Genomic DNA, 26,136 nt, shown 5'->3' with positions numbered 1-26,136 from the left:
ACCTAAGGTGGTTTCATCCTTTCACCTTAACCATGAGATTGTGGTTCCGGCCTTTATCTCTTCAGACTTGTCGACTAAAGATCGGTCTATGGATGTGGTTAGGGCCCTATGTATATATACATGGACGGTAAAACCCCCATTAGTCTGATGCCCTCTTTGTACTGTTTGGTTTCCACAAACGTGGCTGGCCTGCTAATAAACAAATGCTGGCCAGATGGATTAGAATGGTGTTTGCACATGCTTATACGCAAGCTAGTCTTCCAGTTCCAGCTTCGATTAAGGCCCATTCTACTTGGTCTGTAGGATCCTCCTTGGCGGCCTGCTGTGGCGCGTCCGCAGAACAATTGTGCAAGGCGGCTACGTGGTCTTCAGTGAACACATTTCTTAGGTTATATGCCTTTGATACCTTTACCTCCCAGGATGCTTCCTTTGGACGCCGGATTCTCACATCTGCTCAGGCTCGTCCCCTCCCTTGAGGTACTGCTTTAGGTTATCCCCGATGTTTCCCTGTGGAAACCTATGTATTCTGCTAAAGAAAAGTAGTTATGGTAGACTAACCATGGTTAACTCCCTTTTCTGCGAAGTATATAGGTTCCACAGGGTGCCCACCCTGACGCACCTAGCTTCTTTGGGTTTGTGTGGCATTAGCCAATGGTTCCTTCTGCTGTCGGTGAGAATGTGTTCTTATGTGCCTAAAATCTTCCTTCTCTCTTGCCTGATTTCTGCATTGGACTGGTTAACAAAACTGAGCTCACAGTGCCTGGAGGCGGGGTTATAGAGGAGGGCCCCAATACATCCTGGGACAGCTAAAGCTTTAACCTGTTGGTGCCTGGATCCAGATCCATCTCTACACCCCGATGTTTACCTGTGGAACCTATGTACTTCGAAAAAAAAATTAATCATATTAAGTCTAGCATAACTCTTATTTTGTCCAGGTTTCCCACCTCCCTACCCTTAGTTTAGGTGTGCGTAGCCTTATTGTGTCTGGAAAGAATGGCAGTTTCACCTGCCGTGTGCATCTGGTTATTTGAGGTGCGCTTCCCTTGTTCACTAGTAGTTAGCTACACCACTCTGACGAGGGGCAGTATCACCACCTGACAGTCGATACCTTTTGTTTGATTGTATTTGTGGCACATGGGTACACTGGGCGATCTACGCGTGCAATGCTTGTTTCGTTGTTGCGGTTTGAGCATTGCAGACTGGGGATTTCTGTCCGTCCTGTCTTTGCCACCATACATCTTCAATACAAATAATAATTTAATGCCTTAAATAAATTTGCACCAATGACACGCCTCAGCCGATAGAAGGTTTATGTAACAGATTCTGCATTACTATTATCATGTAGGATGCAAGTCTTTTGCTGGCTATGCTGGGGGGAATCTGTTTTGCTTTTATCTAAACCCGTGTCCTCACAGCTTCCTGCATATACCCCAGGGGCCGGGTCCCCACAGCTTCCTGCATATACCCCGGGGGCCGGGTCCCCACAGCTTCCTGCATATACCCGGGGGCCAGGTCCTCACAACTTCCTGCATGTACCCGGGGGCCGGGTCCCCACAGCTTCCTGCATATACCCGGGGGCTGGGTCCCCACAGCTTCCTGCATATACCCGGGGGCCGGGTCCTCACAGCTTCCTGCATATACCCGGGGGCCAGGTCCCCACAGCTTCCTGCATATACCCGGGGGCCAGGTCCCCACAGCTTCCTGCATATACCCGGGGGCCGGGTCCCCACAGCTTCCTGCATATACCCGGGGGCTGGGTCCTCACAGCTTCCTGCATATACCCCGGGGGCCGGATCCTCACAGCTTCCTGCATATACCCCGGGGGCCGGATCCCCACAGCTTCCTGCATATACCACGGGGTCCGGGTCTCCACAGCTTCCTGCATATACCCGGGGGCTGGGTCCTCACAGCTTCCTGCATATACCCCGTGGGCCGGGTCCCCACAGCTTCCTGCATATACCCCAGGAGCCGGATCCCCACAGCTTCCTGCATATACCCGGGGGCCGGGTCTCCACAGCTTCCTGCATATACCCGGGGGCCGGATCCTCACATCTTCCTGCATATACCCGGGGGCCGGGTCCTCACAGCTTTGCATTGACCGTACCTGTGAATCAGTCTGGATGCTATTAGATGTAGGAGGCAGAGGAATTAATGCTGAGGAAATTTACACTTAAGACCAGATCTGGTTCCCATCTGGAGAGGATGAAAAATAGGAGAAACCCCCAACATTAAACCAACTGGATTTGGAGATCTGTGGAAACATCAGCAATTACTGAGACACTAATGTCTTCCCTGTGCAGCCAGCAATGGTCTGTACACGGCTCTACATATGTAACACACATTTCCTGTCACGGCGTGTGCGCTACATTCTCCGGGGACTGGGCGCCGCATTACACTACCTTTATTCTCTGACTTTTCTCCCATCCATGTTACAAAACTAACACTTTACAGAGTACTGGATATATAACGCTGTGTCTGTTATACAGGGAGTAGCGGATATATAACGCTGTGTCTGTTATACAGGGAGTAGCGGATATATAACGCTGTGTCTGTTATACAGGGAGTAGCGGATATATAATGCTGTGTCTGTTATACAGGGAGTAGAGGATATATAACGCTGTGTCTGCTATACAGGGAGTAGAGGATATATAACGCTGTGTCTGTTATACAGGGAGTAGAGGATATATATAACGCTGCATCTGTTATACAGGGAGTAGAGGATATATAACTGTGTCTGTTATACAGGGAGTAGTGGATATATAACGCTGTGTCTGTTATACAGGGTGTAGCGGATATATAACTGTGTCTGTTATACAGGGAGTAGCAGATATATAATGCTGTGTCTGTTATACAGGGAGTAGAGGATATATAACGCTGTGTCTGTTATACAGGGAGTAGAGGATATATAACTGTGTCTGTTATGCAGGGAGTAGAGGATATATAACGCTGTGTCTGTTATACAGAGAGTAGAGGATATATAACGCTGTGTCTGTTATACAGAGAGTAGAGGATATATAACTGTGTCTGTTATACAGGGAGTAGAGGATATATAACGCTGTGTCTGTTATACAGAGAGTAGAGGATATATAACTGTGTCTGTTATACAGGGAGTAGAGGATATATAACGCTGTGTCTGTTATACAGAGAGTAGAGGATATATAACGCTGTGTCTAATATACAGGGAGTAGAGGATATATAAAGCTGTGTGTGTTATACAGAGAGTAGAGGATATATAACTGTGTCTGTTATACAGGGAGTAGCGGATATATAACTGTGTCTGTTATACAGAGAGTAGCGGCAGTGGCGTAACTACTGCCCCCGCAGTCCTCGCGGTGGCTTGGGGGCGAGGGGCTGCGGGGGCGCCACTGATTTACAGCAGACTGACATGCGGACGAGCGTCCGCATGTCAGTCTGCAGTCTCCTTCCCTCCGCCGCTTGTTGGAGGGACACGGAGGGCAAACAGCGCGCCTCCCTGTGTCCCTCCTGCTGCATCATCTCCGGCGGCCGCGGGTCTAATAGGGGGGAAGTGCCGTCCGTGAGCTCTAATTGGCTCACGAACCGGCACTTCCCCCTATTAGACCCGCGGCCGCCGGAGATGATGCAGCAGGAGGGACACAGGAGAGACGAGCTGTGCCCTCCGTGTCCCTCCAAAAAGCGACGGCGGGGGGGGGGGTGTTAAATATCTGGCACTGGGGGCATATATGGCACGGGGGGGGGGGGGGAGGAATATCTGGCACTGGGGCATTTCTGGCACTGGGGGGAATATCTGGCACTGGGGGCATATCTGGCACTGGGGGGGGAATATCTGGCACTGGGGGCATATATGGCACTGGGGGGGGATATCTGGCACTGGGGGCATATATGGCACTGGGGGTGGGGATATCTGGCACTGGGGCATATATGGCACTGGGGGGAATATCTGGCACTGGGGGGGGGATATCTGGCACTGGGGCATATATGGCACTGGGGGGAATATCTGGCACTGGGGGGAATATCTGGCACTGGGGGGGGATATCTGGCACTGGGGGCATATATGGCACTGGGGGGGGGGATATCTGGCACTGGGGGCATATATGGCACGTGGGGCATATATGGCACTGGGGGGAATATCTGGCACTGGGGGCATATATGGCACTGGGGGGGGGGATATCTGGCACTGGGGCATATATGGCACTGGGGGGAATATCTGGCACTGGGGGGGATATCTGGCACTGGGGCATATATGGCACTGGGGGGAATATCTGGCACTGGGGGGGGGGATATCTGGCACTGGGGCATATATGGCACTGGGGGGGAATATCTGGCACTGGGGGGGAATATCTGGCACTGGGGGCATATATGGCACTGGGGGGGATATCTGGCACTGGGGGCATATATGGCACGGGGGGAATATCTGGCACTGGGGGGGAATATCTGGCACTGGGGGCATATATGGCACGGGGGGAATATCTGGCACTGGGGGGGAATATCTGGCACTGGGGGCATATATGGCACTGGGGGCATATTTGGCACTGGGGGGGAATATATGGCACTGGGGGCATATCTGGCACTGGGGGCATATGTGGCACTGGGGGGGAATATCTGGCACTGGGGGCATATGTGGCACTGGGGGGGTATATGTGTACCTGGCACATGGGGGGGACGACTATATTTGGCACTGGGGCATGTAAGTACCTGGCACCGTGGGGGAATATCTGGCACTGGGGACATATGTGGCACTGGGAGCACAGCCCTAGCAACAAGGACTACCTCCTAGCAACGAGCATGACACCCAGTGCATGAAACACCTGGCAACGAGCATGACACCCAGTGCATGAAACACCTGGCAACGAGCATGACACCCAGTGCATGAAACCCCTGGCAACGAGCATGACACCCTGAGCATGAAAACCCCTGGCACCGTGCATGGAACCAAGAGCATGAAACCCCTGGCAACGAGCATGACACCCAGTGCATGAAACCCCTGACAACGAGCAGGTAATTGAAAAGTAATTAGAAGCCTTACTGTAGGACTTAATGTGTAATGGGCATTACGGTGTGTGGCATAATGTATCACGGACATTGCGGTGTGTGTCATAATGTGTCACAGGCATTACGGTGTATGGTATTTATTTATTATTTATTACCAGTTATTTATATAGCGCACACATATTCCGCAGCGCTTTACAGAGAATTGGCCATTCACATCAGTCCCTGCCCCAGTGGAGCTTACAATCTATATTCCCTATCACATGTACACGCACACACAGTCACCCTAGGGTTAATTTTTGTTGGGAGCCAATTAACCTGCCAGTATATTTTTGGATTGTGGGAGGAAACCGGAGTACCCGGAGGAAACCCACGCAAGTACGGGGAGAATATACAAACTCCACACAGTTAGGGCTATGGTGGGAATTGAACCCATGACCTCAGTGCTGTGAGGCAGTAATGCTAACCATTACACCATCCGTACTGCCCTGTATGGTATACTATATCGCGGGCATTGTGATATGTGGTATAATGTCTCAGGGTCATTGCAGTGTGTGGCATAATGTATCACGGACATTGCGGTGTGTGTCATAATGTGTCAGGCATTACGGTGTGTGGTATACTATATCACGGGCATTGTGGTATGTGGTATAATGTCTCAGGGTCATTGCAGTGTGGCATAATACATAACGGGCATTGCGATGTGTGGCATAGGGTATAACGGGCAGGGCATTGCGGTATGTGTCACAGGCATTACGGTGTATGGTATACTATATCACGGGCATTGTGGTATAATGTCTCAAGGTCATTGCAGTGTGTGGCATAATGTGTCACAGGCATTGTATGTGCTATAATGTATCGGGCATTGCAGTGTGTGGCATAATGTATCACGGACATTGCGGTGTGTGTCATAATGTATCAGGCATTACGGTGTGTTGTATATCACGGGCATTGTGGTATGTGGTATAATGACTCAGGGTCATTGCGGTGTGTGTCATAATGTGTCACAGACATTGTATGTGCTATAATGTATCAGGGGCATTGCAGTGTGTAGCATAATGTATAACGGGCATTGCGATTCCTGTCATAATGTGTCACAGGCATTACGGTGTGTGGCATAATGTGTCGGGGGCATTACAGTGTGTGCATATTGTGTCGTGCATTATTGTGTGTGGCATAATGGCTAAGGCCATTGCAGTATGTGGAATAATGTATACTGGGCATTACTATAAGGAGGAAAAATGACAAATAATGTAAGGGGCATGAATCAGGATTATTTTTCTTTCCTGTGGTGGCCAACGTATGGGCGTGCAGGTTGCAAAACTGGGGTATAAGGTAGTCTTTTCCTGCAATGCCACGCCCCTTTATGCGAAACCACGCCCATGCCAACAAAACCACGCCCCCTTTTTTGGCGGCGCGCGCATATTTATCCCTTTCTTGCTCCCAATTATGGAGCATGAAGGGGGGGGGGGCGCCGAAGAATTTTTTGGCTTGGGGGAGAAAAATTTCTAGTTACGCCACTGAGTAGCGGATATATAACGCTGTGTCTGTTATACAGGTGGAGTAGAGGATATATAACGTTGTGTCTGTTATACAGAGAGTAGCGGATATATAACTGTCTGTTATACAGAGAGTAGCGGATATATAACTGTTATACAGAGAGTAGCGGATATATAACTATGTCTGTTATACAGAGAGTAGCGCAGTGACGTGCGGTGAGGTCACTGGTTGGGGAGGCACTGGCAGCTAAGAAGCCCTCCCCCCCCCTGAAAAAAAAAAAAAGTGTGGTCCCCCAACACACCAGTAAAACCAGCACCAGGCAGAACCAGCCAGGGGGAGTAATGCCATAGCAGGGGAGACACTCAGTGTGGGGTCCCCCTGCCATTACATTAATCTGCCCCCCAGCCAGTCAGCCCAGGGTTGGAATTCCTCGGAAAGTGGGAACCCCAAAAAATAAAAATGGGGTCCCCCCTCCCGAGCAGTAACCAGCACTGGGCTGATAGCCCAGTGCTATGCCCCGCACCCCTGGTGGCGGTGGGTGCGGGGTTCATTGTGTGTTAATATTGTTCTTTACAGGTGGCCTACAGGTCCCAGCAAGCCTGCCCCAGCATGCTGGCACTTGGAGAACCACAAGTGCCAGCATGCCCGGACACAAAGGGCCTGCTGGCACCTGTAGTCCACCTGCATAGAATAGTAATATTGTTCTTTACAGGTAGCCTACAGGTCCCAGCAAGCCTGCCCCAGCATGCTGGCACTTGGAGAACCACAAGTGCCAGCATGCCCGGACATAAAGTGCCCGCTGGCACCTGTAGTCCAGCTGTAAAGAAAATATTAAAATAAAAACTTTATTAAACTGGGTCTTCACCTGGGGGCGGCGGCCTTTAAGCTCTTTTGCGTGGCCGCCGCCTTCCCAGGACTTCCGGCGTCTTCACCTGGGGGGGCGCCACCCCCCCAGGGCTTCCAGCGTCTTCACCTGGTGGGCGGCGGCTGCTAAGCTCTTTTGCATAGCCGCCGCCTAGCCAGGACTTCCGGCGTCTTCATTCTTCAGGAGCTCTTCACTGCTCCTCCTCCGCCGTCGGACTGACTCTCCTCCGCCTCGCGCTGACTTATATAAGTCAGCCGGCGGGGGCGGGGACGATGACGCGGCGAGCCGTGATTGGCTCGCGGCGGCCATCTTGAATTTAAAAAATGACGCTGAGGCGCCATTTTTTAAACTGGAACCGCTCTGCTGCCAAACTCTGCAGAATAAAGGTAATTTCCGCCGCCGCACCACCGCCGCAACCCGCACCGCCGACGCCCGCTCCACCGCCGCATCCCGCCGCCCGCACCATCGCCGCATCCAGCCGCCCGCACCTCCTCCCCCGCGTCGCCCACACAGTGATTGACAGCGGATCCAGGGACGGATCCGCTGGCCAATCACTGTGGCCTCACTGACAGGGACGTGCTTTCATAGGTTGAAAGCACGTCCCTGTAGGAAAGCGGCATCTCTAATGGTGCCGCTTTCCCATATATTTTCAATGGGCTTTTACAGCCCAAGGCTAGTCCCGGCCCGTGCCCGCCCCCCGCTCCCCATACTTTCCGCAGTGACAACGGGAGGCACCACGATCGGTGCCTCCCAAATACATAGAGAGGGGAGAAATGTAAAGAATAATGGCCCTCATTCCGAGTTGATCGGTCGCAAGGCGAATTTAGCAGAGTTACACACGCTAAGCCGCCGCCTACTGGGAGTGAATCTTAGCTTCTTAAAATTGCGACCGATGTATTCGCAATAATGCGATTACTAACTACTTAGCAGTTTCAGAGTAGCTCCAGACTTACTCTGCCTGTGCGATCATTTCAGTGCTTGTCGTTCCTGGTTGACGTCACAAACACACCCAGCGTTCGCCAAGGCACTCCCACCGTTTCTCCGGCCACTCCTGCGTTTTTTCCGGAAACGGTAGCGTTTTCAGCCACACGCCCCTGAAACGCCGTGTTTCCGCCCAGTAACACCCATTTCCTGTCAATCACATTACGTTCGCCGGAGCGAAGAAAAAGCCGTGAGTAAAAATACTTTCTTCATAGTAAAGTTACTTGGCGCAGTCGCAGTGCGAACATTGCGCATGCGTACTAAGCGGATTTTCACTGCGATGCGATGAAAAATACCGAGCGAACAACTCGGAATGAGGGCCAATATAAAGAAGATACATATGACACAGAATATGTGTCATATGCATCTTCTTAGTATTATCTTAATCATTATGACAGGGGAGGCACTGCCTCCCCTGCCTCCCCTGACTGCACGTCCCTGGAGTAGCGGATATATAACTGTCTGTTATACAGGGAGTAGCGGATATATAACGCTGTGTCTGATATACAGGGAGTTGAGGATATATAACGCTGCGTCTGTTATACAGGGAGTAGCGGATATATAACGCTGTGTCTGTTATACAGGGAGTAGAGAATATATAACGCGGTGTCTGTTATACAGGGAGTAGAGGATATATAACGCGGTGTCTGTTATACAGGGAGTAGAGGATATATATAACGCTGTGTCTGTTATACAGGGAGTAGCGAATATATAACGCGGTGTCTGTTATACAGGGAGTAGAGGATATATATAATGATGTTTCTGTTATACAGGGAGTAGAGGATATGTAACGCTGTGTCTGCTATACAGGGAGTAGAGGATATATAACGCTGCGTCTGTTATGCAGGGAGTTGAGGATATATAACGCTGTGTCTGATATACAGGGAGTAGCGGATATATAACGCTGTGTCTGTTATAAAGGGTGTAGCGTATATATAACGCTGTGTCTGTTATACAGGGAGTAGAGGATATATAACACTGTGTCTGTTATATAGGGAGTAGTGGATATATAACACTGTGTCTGTTATACAGAGAGTAGCGGATATATAACTGTTATACAGAGAGTAGCGGATATATAACTATGTCTGTTATACAGAGAGTAGCGCAGTGACGTGCGGTGAGGTCACTGGTTGGGGAGGCACTGGCAGCTAAGAAGCCCTCCCCCCCCCTGAAAAAAAAAAAAAGTGTGGTCCCCCAACACACCAGTAAAACCAGCACCAGGCAGAACCAGCCAGGGGGAGTAATGCCATAGCAGGGGAGACACTCAGTGTGGGGTCCCCCTGCCATTACATTAATCTGCCCCCCAGCCAGTCAGCCCAGGGTTGGAATTCCTCGGAAAGTGGGAACCCCAAAAAATAAAAATGGGGTCCCCCCTCCCGAGCAGTAACCAGCACTGGGCTGATAGCCCAGTGCTATGCCCCGCACCCCTGGTGGCGGTGGGTGCGGGGTTCATTGTGTGTTAATATTGTTCTTTACAGGTGGCCTACAGGTCCCAGCAAGCCTGCCCCAGCATGCTGGCACTTGGAGAACCACAAGTGCCAGCATGCCCGGACACAAAGGGCCTGCTGGCACCTGTAGTCCACCTGCATAGAATAGTAATATTGTTCTTTACAGGTAGCCTACAGGTCCCAGCAAGCCTGCCCCAGCATGCTGGCACTTGGAGAACCACAAGTGCCAGCATGCCCGGACATAAAGTGCCCGCTGGCACCTGTAGTCCAGCTGTAAAGAAAATATTAAAATAAAAACTTTATTAAACTGGGTCTTCACCTGGGGGCGGCGGCCTTTAAGCTCTTTTGCGTGGCCGCCGCCTTCCCAGGACTTCCGGCGTCTTCACCTGGGGGGGCGCCACCCCCCCAGGGCTTCCAGCGTCTTCACCTGGTGGGCGGCGGCTGCTAAGCTCTTTTGCATAGCCGCCGCCTAGCCAGGACTTCCGGCGTCTTCATTCTTCAGGAGCTCTTCACTGCTCCTCCTCCGCCGTCGGACTGACTCTCCTCCGCCTCGCGCTGACTTATATAAGTCAGCCGGCGGGGGCGGGGACGATGACGCGGCGAGCCGTGATTGGCTCGCGGCGGCCATCTTGAATTTAAAAAATGACGCTGAGGCGCCATTTTTTAAACTGGAACCGCTCTGCTGCCAAACTCTGCAGAATAAAGGTAATTTCCGCCGCCGCACCACCGCCGCAACCCGCACCGCCGACGCCCGCTCCACCGCCGCATCCCGCCGCCCGCACCATCGCCGCATCCAGCCGCCCGCACCTCCTCCCCCGCGTCGCCCACACAGTGATTGACAGCGGATCCAGGGACGGATCCGCTGGCCAATCACTGTGGCCTCACTGACAGGGACGTGCTTTCATAGGTTGAAAGCACGTCCCTGTAGGAAAGCGGCATCTCTAATGGTGCCGCTTTCCCATATATTTTCAATGGGCTTTTACAGCCCAAGGCTAGTCCCGGCCCGTGCCCGCCCCCCGCTCCCCATACTTTCCGCAGTGACAACGGGAGGCACCACGATCGGTGCCTCCCAAATACATAGAGAGGGGAGAAATGTAAAGAATAATGGCCCTCATTCCGAGTTGATCGGTCGCAAGGCGAATTTAGCAGAGTTACACACGCTAAGCCGCCGCCTACTGGGAGTGAATCTTAGCTTCTTAAAATTGCGACCGATGTATTCGCAATAATGCGATTACTAACTACTTAGCAGTTTCAGAGTAGCTCCAGACTTACTCTGCCTGTGCGATCATTTCAGTGCTTGTCGTTCCTGGTTGACGTCACAAACACACCCAGCGTTCGCCAAGGCACTCCCACCGTTTCTCCGGCCACTCCTGCGTTTTTTCCGGAAACGGTAGCGTTTTCAGCCACACGCCCCTGAAACGCCGTGTTTCCGCCCAGTAACACCCATTTCCTGTCAATCACATTACGTTCGCCGGAGCGAAGAAAAAGCCGTGAGTAAAAATACTTTCTTCATAGTAAAGTTACTTGGCGCAGTCGCAGTGCGAACATTGCGCATGCGTACTAAGCGGATTTTCACTGCGATGCGATGAAAAATACCGAGCGAACAACTCGGAATGAGGGCCAATATAAAGAAGATACATATGACACAGAATATGTGTCATATGCATCTTCTTAGTATTATCTTAATCATTATGACAGGGGAGGCACTGCCTCCCCTGCCTCCCCTGACTGCACGTCCCTGGAGTAGCGGATATATAACTGTCTGTTATACAGGGAGTAGCGGATATATAACGCTGTGTCTGATATACAGGGAGTTGAGGATATATAACGCTGCGTCTGTTATACAGGGAGTAGCGGATATATAACGCTGTGTCTGTTATACAGGGAGTAGAGAATATATAACGCGGTGTCTGTTATACAGGGAGTAGAGGATATATAACGCGGTGTCTGTTATACAGGGAGTAGAGGATATATATAACGCTGTGTCTGTTATACAGGGAGTAGCGAATATATAACGCGGTGTCTGTTATACAGGGAGTAGAGGATATATATAATGATGTTTCTGTTATACAGGGAGTAGAGGATATGTAACGCTGTGTCTGCTATACAGGGAGTAGAGGATATATAACGCTGCGTCTGTTATGCAGGGAGTTGAGGATATATAACGCTGTGTCTGATATACAGGGAGTAGCGGATATATAACGCTGTGTCTGTTATAAAGGGTGTAGCGTATATATAACGCTGTGTCTGTTATACAGGGAGTAGAGGATATATAACACTGTGTCTGTTATATAGGGAGTAGTGGATATATAACACTGTGTCTGTTATACAGGGAGTAGCAGATATATAACGCTGTGTCTGTTATACAGGGAGTAGCGGACATATAACACTGCGTCTGTTATACAGGGTGTAGCGGATATATAACCCTGTGTCTTTTATACAGGGAGTAGAGGATATATAACGCTGTGTCTGTTATACAGGGTGAAGAGGATATATAACACTGTGTCTGTTATACAGGGAGTAGCGGATATATAACGCTGTGTCTGTTATGCAGGGAGTAGAGGATATATAATGCTGTGTCTGTTATATAGGGAGTAGCGGATATATAACGCTGTGTTTGTTATACAGGGAGTAGCGGATATGTAACACTGCGTCTGTTATACAGGGAGTAGAGGATATATAACGCTGTGTTTGTTATACAGGGAGTAGCGGATATGTAACACTGCGTCTGTTATACAGGGAGTAGAGGATATATAACACTGTGTCTGTTATACAGGGAGTAGCGGATATTTAACGCTGTGTCTGTTATACAGGGAGTAGCGGATATATAACGGTGTCTGTTATACAGGGAGTAGAGGATATATAACGCTGTGTCTGATATACAGGGTGTAGCGGATATATAAAGCTTTGTGTGTTATAAAGAGAGTAGTGGATATATAATGCTGTGTCTGTTATACAGGGAGTAGAGGATATATAATGCTGCGTCTGTTATACAGGGAGTAGAGGATATATAACGCTGTGTCTGATATATAGGGTGTAGCGGATATATAACACTGTGTCTGTTATACAGGGAGTAGCAGATATATAACGCTGTGTCTGTTATACAGAGAGTAGAGGATATATAACGCTGTGTCTATTATACAGGGAGTTGAGGATATATAATGCTGTGTCTGTTATACAGGGAGTAGAGGATATATAATGCAGTGTCTGTTAAACAGGGAGTAGTGGATATATATAACGCTGTGTCTGTTATACAGGGAGTAGCGGATATATAGCGCTGTGTCTGTTATACAGGGAGTAGAGGATATATAACGCTGTGTCTGTTATACAGGGACTAGAGGATATATATAACGCTGTGTCTGTTATACAGGGAGTAGAGGATATGTAACGCTGCGTCTGTTATACAGGGAGTAGAGGATATATAACGCTGTGTATATTATATAGGGAGTAGTGGATATATAACGCTGTGTCTGTTATACAGGGAGTTGAGGATATATATAACGCTGTGTCTAATATACAGGGAGTAGAGGATATATAACGCTGTGACTGTTATACAGGGAGTAGAGGATATATAACGCTGTGTCTGTTATACAGGGAGTAGAGGATATATAACGCTGTGTCTGTTATACAGGGAGTAGAGGATATATAACGCTGTGTCTGTTATATAGGGAGTAGTGGATATATAACGCTGTGTCTGTTATACAGGGAGTAGCGGATATATAACGCTGTGTCTGTTATACAGGGAGTAGAGGATATATAACGCGGTGTATGTTATTCAGGGAGTAGAGGATATATATAATGATGTGTCTGTTATACAGGGAGTAGAGGATATATAACACTGTGTCTGTTATACAGGGAGTAGAGGATATATAACACTGTGTCTGTTATACAGGGAGTAGCGGATATTTAACGCTGTGTCTGTTATACAGGGAGTAGCGGATATATAACGGTGTCTGTTATACAGGGAGTAGAGGATATATAACGCTGTGTCTGATATACAGGGTGTAGCGGATATATAAAGCTTTGTGTGTTATAAAGAGAGTAGTGGATATATAATGCTGTGTCTGTTATACAGGGAGTAGAGGATATATAATGCTGCGTCTGTTATACAGGGAGTAGAGGATATATAACGCTGTGTCTGATATATAGGGTGTAGCGGATATATAACACTGTGTCTGTTATACAGGGAGTAGCAGATATATAACGCTGTGTCTGTTATACAGAGAGTAGAGGATATATAACGCTGTGTCTATTATACAGGGAGTTGAGGATATATAATGCTGTGTCTGTTATACAGGGAGTAGAGGATATATAATGCAGTGTCTGTTAAACAGGGAGTAGTGGATATATATAACGCTGTGTCTGTTATACAGGGAGTAGCGGATATATAGCGCTGTGTCTGTTATACAGGGAGTAGAGGATATATAACGCTGTGTCTGTTATACAGGGACTAGAGGATATATATAACGCTGTGTCTGTTATACAGGGAGTAGAGGATATGTAACGCTGCGTCTGTTATACAGGGAGTAGAGGATATATAACGCTGTGTATATTATATAGGGAGTAGTGGATATATAACGCTGTGTCTGTTATACAGGGAGTTGAGGATATATATAACGCTGTGTCTAATATACAGGGAGTAGAGGATATATAACGCTGTGACTGTTATACAGGGAGTAGAGGATATATAACGCTGTGTCTGTTATACAGGGAGTAGAGGATATATAACGCTGTGTCTGTTATACAGGGAGTAGAGGATATATAACGCTGTGTCTGTTATATAGGGAGTAGTGGATATATAACGCTGTGTCTGTTATACAGGGAGTAGCGGATATATAACGCTGTGTCTGTTATACAGGGAGAAGAGGATATATAACTGTGTCTGTTATATAGGGAGTAGAGGATATATAACGCTGTGTCTGTTATACAGGGAGTAGCGGATATATAACTGTGTCTGTTATACAGGGAGTAGCGGATATATAACGCTGTGTCTGTTATACAGGGAGTAGCGGATATATAACTGTGTCTGTTATACAGGTTGTAGCGGATATATAACGCTGCGTCTGTAATACAGGGAGTAGAGGATATATAACGCTGTGTCTGTTATACAGGGAGTAGAGGATAAATAACACTGTGTCTGTTATACAGAGAGTAGCGGATATATAATGCTGTGTCTGTTATACAGGGAGTAGAGGATATATAACGCTGTGTCTGTTATACAGGGAGTACAGGATAAATAACACTGTGTCTGTTATACAGAGAGTAGCGGATATATAATGCTGTGTCTGTTATACAGGGAGTAGAGGATATGTAACGCTGCGTCTGTAATACAGGGCGTAGCGGATATATAACCCTGTGTCTGATATACAGGGTGTAGCGGATATATAAAGCTGTGTGTGTTATACAGAGAGTAGCAGATATATAATGCTGTGTCTGTTATACAGGGAGTAGTGGACATATAACGCTGTGTCTGTTATACAGGGAGTAGAGGATATATAACGCTGTGTCTGATATACAGGGTGTAGCGGATATATAACTGTGTCTGTTATACAGGGAGTTGAGGATAAATAATGCTGTGTCTGTTATACAGGGAGTAGCGGATATATAACGCTGTGTCTGTTATACAAGGAGTAGCGGATATATAATGCTGTGTCTGTTATACAGGGAGTAGAGGATATATAACGCTGTGTCTGTTATACAGGGAGTAGAGGATATATAACGCTGTGTCTGATATACAGGGTGTAGCGGATATATAACTGTGTCTGTTATACAGGGAGTTGAGGATAAATAATGCTGTGTCTGTTATACAGGGAGTAGAGGATATATAACGCTGTGTATGTTATATAGGGAGTAGAGGATATATAACGCTGTGTCTGTTATATAGGGAGTAGTGGATATATAACGCTGTGTCTGTTATACAGGGAGTAGAGGATATATAACGCTGTGTCTGTTATACAGGGAGTAGCGGATATATAACGCTGTGTCTGTTATACAAGGAGTAGCGGATATATAATGCTGTGTCTGTTATACAGGGAGTAGAGGATATATAACGCTGTGTCTGTTATACAGGGAGTAGCGGATATATAACGCTGTGTCTGTTATACAGGGAGTAGCGGATATATAACGCTGTGTCTGTTATACAGGGAGTAGAGGATATATAACGCTGTGTCTGTTATACAGGGAGTAGAGGAAATATAACGCTGTGTCTGTTATACAGGGAGTAGCGGATATATAACTGTGTCTGTTATACAGGGAGTAGAGGATATGTAACGCTGTGTCTGTTATACAGGGAGTAGCGGATATATAACGCTGTGTCTGTTATACAGGGAGTAGAGGATATATAACTGTGTCTGTTATACAGGGAGTAGAGGATATGTAACGCTGTGTCTGTTATACAGGGAGTACCGGATATATAACGCTGTGTCTGATATACAGGGTGTTGCGGATATATAAAGCTGTGTGTATTATACAGAGAGTAGCGGATATATAATGCTGTGTCTGTTATACAGGGAGTAGTGGATATATAACGCTGTGTCTGTTATACAGGGAGTAGTGGATATATAACGCTGTGTCTGTTATACAGGGAGTAGAGGATATATAACGCTGCATCTGTTATACAGGGAGTAGAGGATATATAACGCTGTGTCTGTTATACAGGGAGTAGAGGATATATAACGCTGTGTCTGTTATACAAGGTGTAGCGGATATATAACGCTGTGTCTGAAATACAGGGAGTAGAGGATATACAACAGGTCGGGAGGAGGAGATGTAGAAGCGACAGGTCGGGAGGAGGAGATGGAGAAGCGACAGGTCGGGAGGAGGAGATATGGAAGCGACAGGTCGGGAGGAGGAGATGGAGAAGCGACAGGTCGGGAGGAGGAGATGGAGAAGCGACAGGTCGGGAGGAGGAGATGGAGAAGCGACAGGTCGGGAGGTCGGGAGGAGGAGATGGAGAAGCGACAGGTCGGGAGGAGGAGATATGGAAGCGACAGGTCGGGAGGAGGAGATATGGAAGCGACAGGTCGGGAGGTCGGGAGGAGGAGATGGAGAAGCGACAGGTCGGGAGGAGGAGATGGAGAAGCGACAGGTCGGGAGGAGGAGATGGAGAAGTGACAGGTCGGGAGGAGGAGATGGAGAAGCGACAGGTCGGGAGGAGGAGATGGAGAAGCGACAGGTCGGGAAGAGGAGATGGAGAAGCGACAGGTCGGGAGGAGGAGATGGAGAAGCGACAGGTCGGGAGGAGGAGATGGAGAAGCGACAGGTCGGGAGGAGGAGATGGAGAAGCAACAGGTCGGGAGGAGGAGATGGAGAAGCGACAGGTCGGGAGGTCGGGAGGAGGAGATGGAGAAGCGACAGGTCGGGAGGAGGAGATGGAGAAGCGACAGGTCGGGAGGAGAAGATGGAGAAGCGACAGGTCGGGAGGAGGAGATGGAGAAGCGACAGGTCGGGAGGAGGAGATGGAGAAGCGACAGGTCGGGAGGTCGGGAGGAGGAGATGGAGAAGCAACTGGTCGGGAGGAGGAGATGGAGAAGTGACAGGTCGGGAGGAGGAGATGCAGTAGCGACAGGTCGGGAGGTCGGGAGGAGGAGATGGAGAAGCGACAGGTCGGGAGGTCGGGAGGAGGAGATGGAGAAGCGACAGGAACTGAATTCTTGCTTGTTCCTGCTGAAAAATAGCACTATATTTTTTTGAAGACCCTAAAACCCTATAGTCATTGCTTAAGATAGCTGATATTTTTTTAAAGTTTAAATATATATATTCATTACCACTTTTATGACCAATTTAAATTGTATTTGTTATTACTGTTTGCATTTACATATTTGTAAAATGTTATAAGTAAACATATATGGAGTTCTACTAAAATGATCAGATTAAGGGGTCTATTCAATCATTTTCCGACTTTTTTAGGTCGAATCTGGATTCGACCAATTCAAGTCCAGTGCCGTTTTTCCAACTTAGCCGCGGATTCTGTTGAATTTGCGGGCGTTTCCGACATGTTTTTAGCCCGTTTTTCGACAATGACAATTCGACTTTAAAAAGTCCGATCGGCATTGTCAAAAACGGGCAAAAACCTGTCAGAAATGCCCGCAAATTGAATACTGAAGTGTTGGATCCTCTCCGTCAAAGAGGATCCAACACTAATTGAATAGACCTCTAAGTGTCATTTTTCTTTTCTTTTTTTGTCACATTAACAGGCGGTGTTTCCTTTTCTTCATTTGTATACTTTCAAATTACGCTGTGGATTTAAACAAAGGTGGTCATTCCGAGTTGTTCGCTCGGTAATTTTCTTCGCATCGCAGCGATTTTCCGCTAATTGCGCATGCGCAATGTTCGCACTACGACTGCGCCAAGTAAATTTGCTATGCAGTTAGGTATTTTACTCACGGCATTACGAGGTTTTTTCTTCGTTCTGGTGATCGTAATGTGATTGACAGGAAGTGGGTGTTTCTGGGCGGAAACTGGCCGTTTTATGGGAGTGTGTGAAAAAACGCTACCGTTTCTGGGAAAAACGTGGGAGTGGCTGGAGAAACGGAGGAGTGTCTGGGCGAACGCTGGGTGTGTTTGTGACGTCAAACCAGGAACGACAAGCGCTGAACTGATCGCACTGGAAGAGTAAGTCTCGAGCTACTCAGAAACTGCACAGAGAAGTCTTTTCGCAATATTGCAAATCTTTCGTTCACAATTTTGATAAGCTAAGATTCACTCCCAGAGGGCGGCGGCTTAGCGTGTGCAAAGCTGCTAACAGCAGCTTGCGAGCGAACAACTCGGAATGACCACCAAAGTTGGGAGGGCAATTGAGGTGATTGGAGAAAGGCAATAGCCACAGCCCATAACGCAGGCCGCACCATCACAGAACTGGTCATGCGCCCCATATCACTAGTCACACGCACTGTGGTAGCGCACAATAGGCCCTTCAAAAATTCCAGCTATCGGCCCGTGTGGAGCTTAATCTGGCACTGCTATCTCCCCATAGAGTGTAAGCTTGCGAGCAGTTTTGTTTTTATCAGTGTGTCCAATTGTAAAGCGCAACGGAATTTGCTGCGCTATATAGGAAACTGTTAATACATAAATAATAAATCATCGTGGTAAGTGCGTGCCACAGTCACAGCTGCCGCTGGTCCAGGATTTTTGTAAAAAAACCCAAAAAACTTAATAATAATAGAAGGGGGTCCTAAAAACAGGTCATATGGTGAGGTCACTTCTAGCTTGTCATAAGGTCTGTGGTTACCCCATACTCCCTCCCTGCTTCCCACAGTATGAAGGTGCCTTACTCATGTGGAAACTGTCTTTTGATACATACGCCCCTATGTCACCCATTCTGTGTCATAGGCACCCCCTAACCATTTGCCCCTTATGTCCCCCTTGTGGTAGCACGCGTTAGCTACAAGTGGCAGACATGGCGATACAGTATCGTTCTCTTGCTGATACGGTGATGTAACAAATGTCAGACAGAGGAACAGGTAGAAATGACTGAGCGGTAAGGGAGAGAGCAATGATATTTATTGGGGTTCTGTGTGCCGGGCACTTATACACAGAGTGCAGTATATTATACACAGTATTTGTTACATAGCTGATCACAGCTCTCCAGACACTTAAATACCATTATCTACATACAACACGTTCAAACAGAAATCTGATTATGTCATATGTTATGTTATTATCACACAACTGCAAGTTCTATGTTTCATGAGAGCAGCAGCCACCCCCAAGCCCCCCACTCCCAGACTGAGCCCCCCGATTATATACCCGGCTGACTCTACTCCGCCTCCCTCAGGGGCTGAGCTTAGGGGGTGACGTCAGAGCCGCCTGCTGCTGCTACGAACTGAAAAGTCACAAAGAAAAGCTATATAACCAAATTCACAAAGCAGTCCAATAATGACACTATAAATAGGAGTTCGGCTGCTGTGTGAAGCGACACGTCGGCTGCGGTGTGAGGCGACACGTCGGCTGTGGTGTGAAGCCACGCGTCGGCTGCATTGTGAATAGCATCACTAGCGCCGGCTGTTAGATTGTCCTCGCTGTGTATGTAAACAAGGAAAGAGAATTGAAATTCTAAGCACTGAGGGGCCCATTTATCATCGAGTGATAAAACTCGTTGCGTATGATACTCGGTGCTTCAGCCAATCAGCTCCCAACTGTCATTTTTTCAAACACATGACAGTTAGGAGCTGGGGATGTAGATAAAATGGCATCATCAAAATATCGAAGCCGGAGTCCATAACGCCGGCCTCACAATCTCGGGATCCCGGTGTCAAAATGACGACACCTGGAATCTTGAGCGTTCTGTTAGCAGGATGCGCTCGCGTCCTGCCTGGGGCGGGTGGGAGGTTAGGTTTAGGCAATAGTAGGGGGGGTTAGGGTGCAGGGATGGGAAGGAGATGGTTTGGTACCGGGGATGGGGGGTTAGGGTAAAAGCACCATGCGGGGAGGGTTAGGTTTAGGTAGTGGGGAAGGGAAGGTTAGGTTTAGGCATCACCGTGGAAGGTTAGACAACCACAAGGGAGGGTTAGAGTAGAGGGCAGGGGAGGGTTACGGTAGACGGCAGGGGAGGGTTACGGTAGAGGGCAAGGGAGGGTTAGGATAGAGGGGAGGGTTAGGGTAGAGGGCAGGGGAGGGTTAGGGTAGAGGGCAGGGGAGAGTTAGGGTAGAGGGGAGGGTTAGGGTAGAGGGGAAGGTTAAGGTAGAGGGCAGGGGAGGGTTAGAGTAGGGAGCAGGGGTGGGTTACGGTAGACGGCAGGGGAGGGTTAGGATAGAGGGGAGGGTTAGGGTAGAGGGCAGGGGATGGTTAGGGTAGAGGGGAGGGTTAGGGTAGAGGGCAGGGGAGGGTTAGAGTAGAGGGGAGGGTTAGGGTAGAGGACAGGGGAGGGTTAGGGTAGAGGGAGGGTTAGGGTAGAGGGGAAGGTTAAGGTAGAGGGCAGGGGAGGGTTAGAGTAGGGAGCAGGGGAGGGTTACAGTAGAGGGCAGGGGAAGGTTAGGATAGAGGGGAGGGTTAGGGTAGAGGGTAGGGGAGGGTTTGGGTAGAGGGCAGGGGAGGGTTAGGGTAGAGGGCAGGGGATGGTTAGGGTAGAGGGGAGGGTTAGGGTAGAGGGCAGGGGAGGGTTAGAGTAGAGGGGAGGGTTAGGGTAGAGGGCAGGGGAGGGTTAGGGTAGAGGGGAGGGTTAGGGTAGAGGGGAAGGTTAAGGTAGAGGGCAGGGGAGGGTTAGAGTAGGGAGCAGGGGAGGGTTACGGTAGAGGGCAGGGGAAGGTTAGGATAGAGGGGAGGGTTAGGGTAGAGGGCAGGGGAGGGTTAGGGTAGAGGGCAGGGGAGGGTTAGGGGCTGTCAAAAGTTTGATGGTCGGGATGCCGCCGTCACATGACAGAAGCTGATTGGCTGGAGCACCATTTATCATATGCAACGAGTTTCATCATTCACGACGAGTTTCATCATTCACGAAGATTTTTATCACTCGTTGATAATTGAGCCCCTATGTGTCCTCTGACACAACAGCTGCAGACTGTGAGCGGCCTGTGGGGCAGATTGCCAGAGCATCCACAGAGGCAGCGGATGTGAGTGTGTGCTCAGTGGAAGAGAGTGTGTGCTCAGCGGATGTGAGTGTGTGCTCGGTGGAAGAGTGTGTGCTCAGCGGATGTGAGTGTGTGCTCAGTGGAATAGAGTGTGTGCTCAGCGGATGTGAGTGTGTGCTCAGTGGAAGAGAGTGTGTGCTCAGAGGATGTGAGTGTGTGCTCAGTGGATGTGAGTGTGTGCTCAGTGGAAGAGAGTGTGTGCTCAGATGTGAGAGCTTGCTCAGAGGATGTGAGTGTGTGCTCAGAGGATGTGAGTGTGTGCTCAGTGGAATAGAGTGTGTGCTCAGCGGATGTGAGTGTGTGCTCAGTGGAAGAGAGTGTGTGCTCAGCGGATGTGAGTGTGTGCTCAGTGGAAGAGAGTGTGTGCTCAGCAGATGTGAGTGTGTGCTCAGTGGATGTGAGTGTGTGCTCAGTGGAAGAGAGTGTATGAGGAAAGTCAGAAACAACCTTTTCATGTACTGTACTTAGAGGAATACTATAGCTTAAAAAGAAAAATCAACCCTATGTAAAAGTTTATATTTTTCCATTGATAAATACATGTCAGAGTTTCGATACATGGGCGGAACATAAAGTAACTGCCATTCCGTGTGATCTTCCAAATGAACAAAGTCCAAGTAATTTTCCTTTGTACTGTAATACGGAGCTTTTGGACGGACTTCTTGTTACACAAAACAGGAAGCGAGGTGAACGTCTGTATCCAGAACACGCTGTAAAATATCTTGAGTTCAGGCAAATTCTTTTTACATGTGTGTACAGTATATTACAAATTACACTTTAACCCATATCTCAGCTACAAAATGTCATTTAAAAATATATATATATTTTGCTGATACAAAACTGATGCAGAATCCGGCTGTTGCGGCGAAATGCGTTAACGCACCTGAGCCCTTCAAGGAACGCTAACCGTAATATCACAGCAGTTTGTTACAAATGATAATAGAAACAATAATAATATTACACAGCTACTCACAGCACTGGGTGTAATAACTGCCCCCAAAATTTACATTTTATATGTAGAAATGGGTCTTGGATATTATCTGATGGATGGAATATTACATTCAGCTATGTGCAATATTATCACAATTATTCTGAAAGTAATTAAAGATAAATAGGTTCATAGTTGGAATTCATTTTTTGCTGTGTAGAAATCCCCCCCACCCCCACCCCGTCAGTGGATATTGCACCCACAATGGGGAATTTTCATAACAGGAGTTATCGGATTTTGCTGGTGGCGGTGAAATCTCTGCGCTAGAGAAAATAGACAGGACAGGAGTCACGTGAGCAATTTGTGGAAGTGTTCTGCTGAATATTTGGCTGGGAATTTAACCCTTCCCCATATGAAATGTGCCAGTAACGATTCCCCTTATTGTGTTTGCACTGGAATCTGACCTACACATCAGAGCACAATGAATGTCCGGTCATTTTCCCACCTCTGTTTGTAGACTACACAATGTGAGTTTAGAAATACAGAGCTGTGGAATAGGCACTTTGTGGATTAGCACTGACCCGAAAGATTGCATCACCGGAAATTTGCACCTGAGAGAACGGCCTGTCCCACCATAAAATTCATTTCATGCGAAATTACCCTGTAACTTTGTTCATCTTTTCTTCTACCAATGAAAACTCTTCTTTCATAAAACCAGCGGTATAAAGTAAAATCACACAAGCATAGTGCATACTCAGTCATGGCTTATACCACACACCTGGCGACCATGTACAACTACAAGGCATCTGGGACTGCGTCTGGAAGCCATATTGTTTTAGGAAGGGTTGTTTGTTCAGTTGTTTTTTTTTTAATGCAATTTTTGTTTATTAAAACCAAAGGTCGGGCTTTATACTCCATGTGGCTTTCTACAGAGCTTCCCCTAAAAATACTATGTTCTATTGAAGGCAAAATGAGCTGTGACGGAACAGCAGCTGAAGGCACTGAAACGGGGAAAGTCATTGAGATATTCTCCTCTGTTACTCTGTCACTTCTGTTCTGTGCAGCATAAAAACTTTGATAAGACTCCAAGCAACACAGGAATAGCTGACGTCTCTCGGGTCATGGCGTCTAAATATATATGTCTTGTAGATGCATTATAGTCTGTATATAGGAGGATCTTTATGACAGACAGCAAGAATTATATTGTATCCATCAATGGGAGGAACGGAAGTTAACGGGATAACTCATTATTGCTCCGAGGGGTACTAAGACATTCCGGTTTCATATCCAACTCACAACATTTTTTTTTGACAATTTAACAATTCCTTAAAGAGAATGGGAAAAGCACAAGTCACCCTCATATTGGGTAATATTTTGGTGACGGAACTCCTTATTGGCTTGTGCGTAATGTCAGCCATTCTCTCAATGAGGTGTTGACATCTCCTGCTAGAACAGAAGCATCTTGAAAACCATGTCTGTCTAAACCTTTCCTGCACACTTTACACTTCACTTCTCATGAACGATTCAAAGGAGTATTTTCTCCTCGTTTGCTGATAGTGATTACACTTCATCCGCCAATTTCCCAGCAGCCGCCCTGCCGTGTGGAGTCACAAGTTGGACCCCACCTTTTGGGAGCAAGGCTCAAACATAGACAGCCAACGGAGGTCTTGTAGAACAACATTTCTCAGCACTGTCCACAACGTGCAAGCTCACATACCATACTGTACCGATCACCACCCGGTCACACCAGCAGAACCGAGGGTCCCAGTCACGGCCATTCCAAAGGGCAACATCTAGCAAAGTCTCACACCCACAACTCTTAGATTTTCTGGTTCAGAAGACTTTGATAAATGATCCCACTGGGCTTTGAAACCCTCCAGGCTGTGACATAGGTGTACATCTCAGGACTCCATCAAGGAAGGAGGGTTCTACAAGTGGCATTTATGCTGAAAAATACATCCATGATATTTGCATTGTATATCTGCTACATGATTGTCCCAGGAGATGACAGCAAGCGCCACGTCTCCACGTATCTGCGGCTAATGTAAGGCACTGAGGTTTCTACTGTCCAACCGATGAAGACCCAGATGCTCTTTAAACCATGTGCACAGACATTTGTGATGACGACCCTGGGACAGCGCCATACTGTCTGCTGTCACAGGCATTTGCTGCCTGCTGATTGGCTGATGGGTTGCCAATCATATGCATGGCCTCCATGCCAGAGGACAGGTACTGTCTGTCGCTAAAAGCAACGTTGGATGGAGAGGAGCAGAGTAAAGTGCCTTGGGGTGCAGTCAGTTTCTCGGGGCTCGCGGCCAGGCGGCTAGAGCCGGGGAAGTTGTATCCATAGAGGTTGTAAGGGTTGTGAATGGAGAAGGCGTTGTAAGAACCTTGTTGCATGTGACTGCTTCCAAACATGTGTGAGGAGGAGGAGCTGGAGGAAGGGTTTCCTGCCTGCATCATATACTGGAACTGGGAGGTGGGGTAAGAGCCCAGCTGCCCACCGTATGCATCCATCTTGCTGTTGCTTGGCAAAGATGAAGGGGTTGGCATCCCAGAAATTAAGGATGAAGTCCTCTGGGGCATAAAGGTATCGGATGGCTGGGTGCCGGCGGAGTTCCCTCCTTGTAACCTGTTGTATCCGTTATCGCTCAGACCTGGGTAGTTCTGGAGTGCGGACATGTTGCTCCTGGCGCAGGCAGGGTACTCGGACAGATTGAGGTTGCACAGCTGATTTTCCCGGCAGCCAACGTTGAAGGAGTTGGGGGCCAGATGGAAGGTGGGAGGAGAGCAAGATGGCGAGAGGAGGTGGGAGGAGGCCGAGGGCGACGGAGTCCCGGTGCTGGAGGTCGTAGGCGACGTCCCTGTGCTGCCTCCTGGGGAAACAGAGCAGAGAAGAGTGTGAGCAGTCTAGCATCAGGGAACAGGACTGGACACACAGGGGCCCGAAGGCAGACACCGCAAATACTGAATAATCAGTGCTAACGTAGCAATCAGACATCTGCCAAGGCTGCTCCACCTCCGCCCAACAGCTCCAGGGTACCCTCACCCTACTGACTGACTGAGGGGGGTGTATCAGGCCTCGGCAGAACTTTAACCAATCAGCTTCTCACTGTCAAATATTTAGCACAGTCTATGAAAATGACAGCCACTAATTGGCTGCTATGGGCAACTTCTCTGCTTGATCTCTCTCCAAGACTTGATACATCTCCCTTTAGTTACATAAAGATAGATAGAAGTATTACTATACATTATGTAAGTCCTTAGCTGTGCCCGTTGCTGTGCCTGCTCTGATGCCAGGCCGGCAGGTGTGGGCACATGTGATACTCAGCCGCTCCCTTACTCATCCCCTGAACATTGAATTAATGATGTCCAGCTAAGCAGAAAGGTCAGCAGCTCCTCTATTCCACAAGGCGGGTAACTGTGGGGGCACCTGACGGAGGAGCTTCATAACCCTTCCCTGACCAAGCTGCTAATAACACACACGCACACACGCACGCACGCACGCACGCACACACGCACACACTGTATAAAAGTTCTTCTACTACAGACGTGTGACACTATGGAGCTCAGCTATTTTATTACTGCGTGTACAACGCACACACACCGCCAGATGCACATAGTCAGAGTTAGATGCATGTTACATATAAATATTGTTACATTTGCTAGGTGGGAGCGGACAGGAACCGCCGTGGGCCCCACAGTTTCTGATGGCAGCCCTGGCGGTGGGTGTTGGATGGCAGGATACGCAGAGTTGTTTAGCCACTTCTGATTGGCTGCTTGGGCATAATATGGAATTCACCAGCATGGCGGCCTTATTATATGGAGTCACATCCATCTGTTATCATTGCTTCATTGATATTTCCATTTGTTTTATAAAGGGA

General features: G+C 48.3%; 1 protein-coding gene across 1 annotated transcript in view; it reads right to left on the bottom strand.

Annotated features, from left to right (window-relative positions):
• Nucleotides 1–19,246: 19,246 nt before the first annotated feature.
• Nucleotides 19,247–26,136, bottom strand: part of TBX15 (T-box transcription factor 15) — a 162,286-nt gene continuing 155,396 nt past the window's right edge. The window contains exon 8 of the mRNA XM_063956877.1: nt 19,247–25,128. Within this exon, the coding sequence (XP_063812947.1) occupies nt 24,347–25,128 (782 nt within the window). The 3' untranslated portion in view covers nt 19,247–24,346. The remainder of the gene's footprint in view (nt 25,129–26,136) is intronic.

The sequence above is a fragment of the Pseudophryne corroboree genome, chromosome 2, assembly GCF_028390025.1.
Source record: "Pseudophryne corroboree isolate aPseCor3 chromosome 2, aPseCor3.hap2, whole genome shotgun sequence".
NCBI lineage: Eukaryota > Metazoa > Chordata > Amphibia > Anura > Myobatrachidae > Pseudophryne > Pseudophryne corroboree.
Note: the sequence above shows the minus strand (reverse complement) of the source record. Positions and strands in the feature narration are given on the sequence as shown.